The sequence below is a fragment of the Galeopterus variegatus genome, unplaced genomic scaffold (genome assembly GCF_000696425.1).
Source record: "Galeopterus variegatus unplaced genomic scaffold, G_variegatus-3.0.2 Scaffold388, whole genome shotgun sequence".
In the NCBI taxonomy this organism is placed as follows: domain Eukaryota; kingdom Metazoa; phylum Chordata; class Mammalia; order Dermoptera; family Cynocephalidae; genus Galeopterus; species Galeopterus variegatus.
The window spans coordinates 187,632-195,794 of record NW_007726499.1 but is presented as its reverse complement, the minus strand read 5'-3'; the positions used below and the strand labels follow the sequence as shown (position 1 = coordinate 195,794).

General features: G+C 41.3%; 1 protein-coding gene across 1 annotated transcript in view; it reads left to right on the top strand.

Annotated features, from left to right (window-relative positions):
• Positions 1 to 4,142, top strand: part of ANAPC13 (anaphase promoting complex subunit 13) — a 7,200-nt gene extending 3,058 nt beyond the window's left edge. Inside the window, exon 3 of the mRNA XM_008568219.1 lies at positions 3,820 to 4,142. Within this exon, the coding sequence (XP_008566441.1) occupies positions 3,820 to 3,945 (126 nt within the window). The 3' untranslated portion in view covers positions 3,946 to 4,142. The remainder of the gene's footprint in view (positions 1 to 3,819) is intronic.
• Positions 4,143 to 8,163: the final 4,021 nt, after the last annotated feature.

Genomic DNA, 8,163 nt, shown 5'->3' with positions numbered 1-8,163 from the left:
GGCGGGAGCGCCACAGCGCTTCCCAAGCAGCGCACTTAGCCAGTGCGCCACCGGGCCGGCCCCGAGCCAACTTTTTATATAAAGAGCCATGTGGTTCAGAGAGCTGTCATGACCAGCTCAGTTAGGGGTCATGCCAGGACAAAAACCCAGATTTTCTGGGCTAGGTTCTGTCCACCACGCTAAAGTCAGAACTAAACTAAATAATGAGAGTTTAGTGTATAATATGGGGAGGAACAAGAAACAAAAGCATAAAAGCCACATTTCTTACTTCCCTGCCTGTGGCTTGTCAGTCTGTTGACGTTTTTAGAAACTTCTTGGAACACACACCTATGATAGGTTCCATGGAAAATATTCAGAAGATACCTGGCTTTTTTTCTTTCACATGTAGGCCAGCAAGCTCCTAGAATATCCTTTTCTTTCCTGATCTCTGGAAAACTCCATGAGTTATTAAACCTCATGTAATAAGTGATCCAAAAGTATTACTTATGTGAATATTTATTAGGGATCCTATTTATGTCATAGAACAAAGAACAAGGAGAATGGCGCAGGGAATGTTTTTCTTTAAAAGCATGCCTACTTAGAGAAATAAAATATTCAGCTTTCCCAAATTTTTCTTTAAGAATAAGAGATAGTAATATGTTCAGTGAATAATATGCATGTCAAACAGCATGTCGCAGCTTAGTTCAAGTTTAAGAAAATAGTCAAAAGAGAGAGCATAGTAAGAATTATAGCTGTCATTTATTGAATACCAGTTTTATGCCATGGACTAAAGTTGAAGACACACATTACCTCTGATCCTTAAAACAGCCCTACAAGTAAGGTGGTGTTATCCCCATTTTAAAGGAAAGGAGCAGGATCAGACAGGCGAACTTGCCCAAAGTCTGGTAGCTGATAAGTTGGACATTATACCTACCTAGGTCTGTGAAGCTGCAAATCCTGCCTTGTAAACTTTTATTCATTCATTCATTCAACAAGCATTTCTTTGAAGCCTACTATATGCCACAAGTCTATGTGAACATAAGATATAGTTCATACTCCTCCGGGATCTAGAGAGGCAACACATATAAATAAATAATTATAGTAATAACTGTTCTAAGTGGGGGTGTGAACAGCCACATAGTATAGGAAGTGGCTGATTGCCTGGCAAGCATCAAAAAAGCTTCAGAAAGAATGTAGTGTTTAAGTTGGGCCATAAGGAAGGACCAGAAGTTTAGTGGAGAAGATGAAGAATACATTTGCCGTATAAGTAGGTAGAAAAGTTGGGCCCAGACCAGATTCTGAGAGGGGTATTTGATGCCACATTTAGACCTCATCCTCAGGAGATCCGGGAGTGAATGGTCTTCAAAGCAGAAGACTGCCATGCCCAGATTTGGCTTTTGGAAGGTCAGTGTAGCAGCATTGTTCGATGTGGTTTGACATGGAGAAAGGGGCAAGCGAAACCGAGTAGGAACCTGCTGCAGTGGTTTAGGCAAGTGAGGAGGAACTGAACAAAGTCAAGAAAGTGGAGGAGACTTACCGAATTCTGGAGATCTTTATGGCAGGATTTGGGGACCATTTGTTTGACAGGGGATGAGGGAGAGGGAAATTTCTCTGCTGACTTCAAGTGGTACCCTGGCCCTGTTGCTAATCCGTTCCTTTTCCCTTGTCTTGTGAGTCTAAGGCAATGTGTATATCAGTTAGTTTTTACTACATAACAAATCACCCCAAAACTTAGTGACTTAAATTAACAACTATTTATCTCATGATTTTGTAGTTCAGCTGGGAGGGTCTTCAGGTCTGCACCAGCTCAGCTGATCTCTGCTAGGCTTGCTTGTGTTGTAGAGTCAACCAGCAGACTGGCTGGAGGCTGGGTGATCTAGGATGATCTTACATGTTAGCAGGCTGTCAGCTGGGTGATGGAGCCACTAGGTCTTATGATCTAGCAGGCTTGCCCAGACTTCTCAGTCTCAGGGGTCCAGGAACAGCATGAGAGGAAACTTCTGGCATCACAGCTGCATTCTTTTGGCCAAAGCAATTTGCATGGCCAGTCAAAATTAAAGATTGGGGAAATGGACTCCGTCTTTTGATAGGAGTAGGTACAAAGAACTGTGGCCATTTTTGCAGTATACCATCATGGATGGTTGCATTTACCATACTTGTGTTTTTGTTTTCCAGGCACAAGTGCACTTTTATATATTGGCATTTGTTGCAAGAGACAATAGTCACCAAATGAAAAATACATTATTTTAGAAAGCGTACCATAGATGGGATGAAATTAAGCAAAGTTGCCTTCCTCTGAATTAAATAATTTATTGACCAAGGACCTGTTTATTCTTTATCATCTATAAGTAATTATCAGTACTAAACTTTCTTTTTAAGTTTAAGAGAGTATATTACTGCTTTATAATAAATGATAGTTGTTTACAATCTGTTCAGGTATATTTGAAACTCACGTTTGTAGAGCAAGATGTATGTGATTCAAATATATTTGTACATATTGTAAGTAAATATTATTTAAAATATACTGAACCTAATTTTAAAGAGGAAAAACATTATATTCGTATAGTGCAAATTGGAATCCATTGGGAAATCATTAGTCTGGATACTGACGAACCCTAAAACAAAGTGTTAATTTGGATCATTGAAAAGAAATATATTGGTATCGGTGAACTCTGGTGCAAAGCAGAGTTTCAGTTGTAATAAATTTAGATTTAAAATATAAGGAAATGATCCCAGATTCTACACTAAGTATGGCCCAGGGCCTACCATTTTAAGAAAATTGCTGGTAGGATATGCATTGGTCATTTGCTGTGTTTCGTGTTGCCCTGCTCTGCCACTCGTGGGAGGTCTCATCTACTGTGTTACATTTTCAGTGTCTCCCCCCTCCCTTCATAATAATATAGGGATGTTGAGTACAGGATAGTTTTTGTATTCATTTCTTGTGCTTAAGAAATATGCCAGTAAATCTTGTATTTTCTAAAGCATATTCCCCCCCCAAAAGATTTGGTATTAGCTCTCTTCAGTGTTCCTAGCCACTGATATCAATAGCAGATATTCTTTGAGCACTGGATGCCCCACACAGTGCTAAGCACTTGTTCCAAGTTACTTCATTTAATCCTTACAGCAGTCCTGTGAGGGAGTGGCTACTTTTTTCTCCCATTTGTCAGAGGAAACAAAGGCCCCAAGGGCTTAAACACCTTGCCCAACTAACACAGCAGATGATGGCAAATGTAAGTGCTCGACTTCCAAAAGCCTCTTCTGCCACACTGTTTCCTGCACAGATGCCAGAGCCTTGATGCCTGTTGTTCACTACTGAGGAGGAAGCAGGCCATGTCTGAGTGATACTTATGATGTTTTCCTCGCATCTGTTTATTTTAGCTCCTTCTTAGACTATACATGTCAGTTATGCTCCTGTTTTAGGAACTCAACAGATTTTAGTGCTAAGTGCTCCTGAGTTTTAAGGAGTTAATGCAGGGCTGGATGGCTAGTTCAGTTGGTTAGAGCGCAGCCTGGTAACACCAAGGTCAAGGGTTTGGATCCCTGTACTGGCCAGCTGCCAACAAAATCGTTTTCCTCACATCTGTTTATTTTAGCTCCTTCTTAGACTATACATGTCAGTTATGCTCCTGTTTTAGGAACTCAGCAGATTTTAGTGCTAAGTGCTCCTGAGTTTTAAGGAGTTAATGCAGGTCTGGCTGGCTAGTTCAGTTGGTTAGAGTGCAGCCTGGTAACACCAAGGTCAAGGGTTTGGATCCCTGTACTGGCCAGCTGCCAACAAAATAAATAAATGAAACAATGCAGATTATATCATTGTTCTGAATGTCCATCATACCTTTTCAGAATGAGCTTCCTGAACCTGAACAAGACAACGGGGGCACCACAGAATCTGTCAAAGAACAAGAAATGAAGTGGACAGACCTAGCCTTACAGTACCTTCATGAGAACGTTCCCCCAATTGGAAACTGACACTTGGCTTCTTTCTTACAAAAAATACATAGCTACAAAGTGTTTTCTTTCAGTCTCTTAATTGAAATCTTTGAGTAATAAATCAACACTCAAAAATGTACACCTACTTAGTGTGTGGCAGCAAAGTTCAATGGAAAAATATACAGCAGAATAAGAAACTGAGATTTCTCAGAAATACAGAACATTTGACTCTTTAAGCCTAAAACTCTTCATTTCTAGCTTATGTTTGAACATGATCAGTTAAACATTTGCCATTAACTCTGATTTTGCTTTACTGTCAAAATCTAACACTTCCCAGCTACTGTGTTTATCCTGTGATACAGGTGGTTGAACATGTGAAAGGGAAAGGCAAAGGGAGAGGAAGCCAGACAGAAGGAGGACGATTGACTTATCTTCCTCCACCTTGAGAAGCATTCTAAATGGATTTAGCCTGTGGATGTTACGGGTACATAGATCTCGTTCCCTGATTACTGGGAATCCTAAGATTCCTCATACTCTTTTCAAACTTTGGATAAACTTACAGATTAAAAAGTTATCTGATAGTTACCTTTGCTCTCCCTAAAAGTTCCTTTGGTGCCACTGGAAAAGGTCTTTGGCTAGGTGGGTTACTGTTTTTATCTAGTAATGGCATTTCTTACTTTCTCAAAGCCATTTCAGATATAACCAAAACACTATCAAGTCAGTATTTAGTGATACATTTGTATAAGAACTTGTATTTTGCAAAACACATTTGTGTATAATTATCTCCTGAAATTATTTACCTCTGTCAAACAGTATCTTTCATGTTCTCTACCTAGACTTAAACTCTGTGGGAAGAAGCCCTGGCTTATGCTTCTGTATCCCTTACTGAAAAACTGAAAGCACAATAATTGAAATCTCTTCTCATCCTTTTTTTACTGGGTCTTTTTGTTTACCTAGCTTTCAGGAGGAAGAAGTGCGTCACAAAACCAGTGAGCTGACTTTAGGGTCTCAGTCAGAAACAGTTGTAGCAGCTATCCTGTAATCCAAACATGACCAGGCCAATCTCTTCTCTGTGAATCAGAGGTCCTGCCTAGAAATCATTCATCTTCAGAGTAAAGACCCCAAGGCACTAGTCCTTCAATAGCCAAAGAAAGACAACCTAGTAGGAAAGAGAATTAGGATGTTTAGGGGAAAAAAAATTTTACATGAAGAGAAAACAAAACTTTTCAAAAAATTAAAGTACCTAGAAAGCCACAGTTCTTTCACATTCTCCTTAAGTGAGGACTTTACTACAACTTATTTGTGGTATATAATATCTAAGACACTAACATCTAGGAACTTGGTGATTGTTCATATGAATCCAGCCCAGCCTTTCACAGGAATATTGGTAGACCATTAAAAATATGGAAGTTGTCCTGATTTTCAACTAAATCAGAACAGCTGTTGTTTTGTCTGCAGTTCATGACCCTCATCAGAGAACTGCCTCCATCCCCAGGAATGGCCTCATTGGCTGATTTTGTGACCTGTGATATGGTGCCAGATTATGCTTATTGTATCAGGAATTAGGTGACCTAACCTGGGCCAGTCAGATTCTATCAACTGGGGCTTTGGAATCTGTCCACCTAGGACTAGCTTGAGAATCATGGGCGCCAGAGATGCTAAGCTGCTGGTATAGGGGGGCTTTCTTCAACATCCAGTGGTACTTGAAAAAGTTCATGGAAAGATTTGCATTCTCTTTTAATTCTGTTTCTCAAGTACCCTTTCATGTACCAAAACACCTAAGAAAGAAAGTGTCTGCAGAGGGAAGCCGAGAAGCTATGTGACCCCTGGTTCCCACCAGCTTTTCAGCTCAAAGCATGTATTGGTCTCCTCTGTGGCAGGTACCATACTTGGTGCTGGGAATAAAGCAGTGAACAAAACAAGTATGGCTTCTGCCTTCATGGAGCCTCCATTTAGTGGGGGAGACACAAGCATTAAACCAGTAGCATACACATCTATGATTTCAAATAGTGACATATGCCAGGAAGGAAAATAAAGGATGTGACTTAGGTTGGATTCCTAGAGGCAAAGCCTGAGGCAGAGTTTCTTGTGCAAGTCATTTATTGAGGTTCTCAGGAGAACCTTGTGAAGGAAGCAGAATAGGGCAGGAAAAGAAGCTGAGCAAGAAGTGGTTTCCACTGCAGTCTGGCCTCAGCCTGATGCCACCACTCTGGACCATGATGGCATCAAGAGTTTTCTTGCGTTGAGGCAAGGGGCTAGGCCTTTGTGCTCAGTATGAATTGGTCGGTCATTGGCTCTGCCCTCCCTCCATCCCCCAGGGTGAGCATAACCTATCAGGCATTGCCAGGGGACAGCACAGCTGTAGGCCTTTGGCAGCCAACACACAGTAACTGGGAACGGATACACAGATTAGGTAAAGGGAATGTGGGCACCTGTGGTGGCTACTGCAGGGTATAGAAGAGTATGATTGGGGGAACCTGATTTATATTGGATGGATAACCAAAGGGAGACCATGTGATGAGTAGCTTTTATAGCACACCGTTTGAAATATTGATTTTGTTTCTGGATCTTTTCCACTTTCCAAGGAAGTGGCCGGGTCCTTTATGCTTCCTGTGCACAGCAGAAAGACATGCTCAAAAGCAGCCCCTCCCCTTGTCTGAGAAGCAAGGAAGAGAAGAGTCTCCTGAGCCAGGAGCCTTAGAAGTAGTGGAAAGCTGTGCCCCACTCTCTGGTGGTACCCTGGTGAGATAGATGATGAACTTCAGAGGTTCATGGTTTGTGGGGTGCCCTGGAAGAAACCTGAACCTCAACACTGAGTCTTCCAGCCTAAGAGAAGACACCCAAGCATTCGAACCACCTCCTTCAAGCGCCCCCTCAGACTTGGCAATGAGGATAGCAGCAAGGATAGATAGGACCCAGAGAGCCTGAAGAGTAGAGGTCTCTACCTGTTTTCCAGGTCTCTTATGAGCATCCTAAATGCAAGACCCTAAGAAGGGGAAAGGACACCCCAGTGACCAGAGATTTAATTCCTACTGCAGTGCAGTAGAGTGGGGCCAAGTAGATTTAATTTGCTCTGAAGAAAATAAGAAAATGTAATATTTCTTGTGCTCTTCTTGAGTTTGTGAGCCAACACCTGAAGGATGAGTAGGAGTAGCCAGGAGAAGAACTGGGAGATGAGGACCGATTACAGAGAGAACGAATTGCATAAAGCCTCCAGGAGGTAGGACCGGCATTATAAGCAAGGTGGGTGGGTGGACAGAGGTCTTGTTAATAACTTTAATCTAAATCATTGAAAGGTTTTAACCAGAAATGGAGAAGTGGCCTGATCAGATTTGTGTGTGTTTGTTTATTTTAAAAAGTCACATTGGAAAATGGATTTGAAACAGTAAGCACAGAAGTGGAAAGACAAATTATAAGAGCTATGCATTGGTTCACATGAGAAGATGGTGGGTCAGATTAGCAAAATGGAGGTCGAAGTAGTGGGACTTGGGGATATCTCTTAGAGATAGAATTGTCCAGACTTGCCCAGTAAGAGGTGTATTTCATGAAGCCAGTGCCCTGGACCACAGTTTTGTGATTCTAAAGAGACTCTAGTACCCAATGTGAGCACTGCCCTTATGACCCAGGGGTGAGTCCTCTGAGCCAGACACTGGATTAAGAGGCAGTCTCTATCCTCTAGAAATAGAGTCTGAGTCTAGCAGCTGCCCATCCTTTGAAGCCCAACTTAGACCCACATCGTAATAGTATGGTAACAATGACACCATGATTAATCGAGCACTTCTGTGTGCTTTCCACATGTGAGCTCTAGCCCTTGCATCCACATTTTAGGTGGATATCATTGTCCTCACTGATCAGAAGATGGTGACTTCAAATTAAATGACTTGTTCCAAGTTAAAGGACTGACTCCAAATCATTCAAATAGTGAATGCATTCCAACCTAGGCTGTCTGATTTCAAAACCTGTGTCCCCTCCCTGGACCATGTTACCTCCCCCATAAAACATTTTGTGACCTCCCTCTTCTGAAATGGGAAGAAAATTGTATCAGTACACTCAGAATTTCAAAATGTTTACCTTGTTTCTATAACTGAGACAAAAAACTGAAATAATTTTGATTAGGACCATGGGATTCATGAAACATTTAAAAATCCACCCTATTGCCAAACTCATATATAACTCATAACTTTGCCACCATGAGACATATCGCTGTCACTGGTTTTTATACAATGTTAAATTCTTAAAATATATTTACAGATTTGG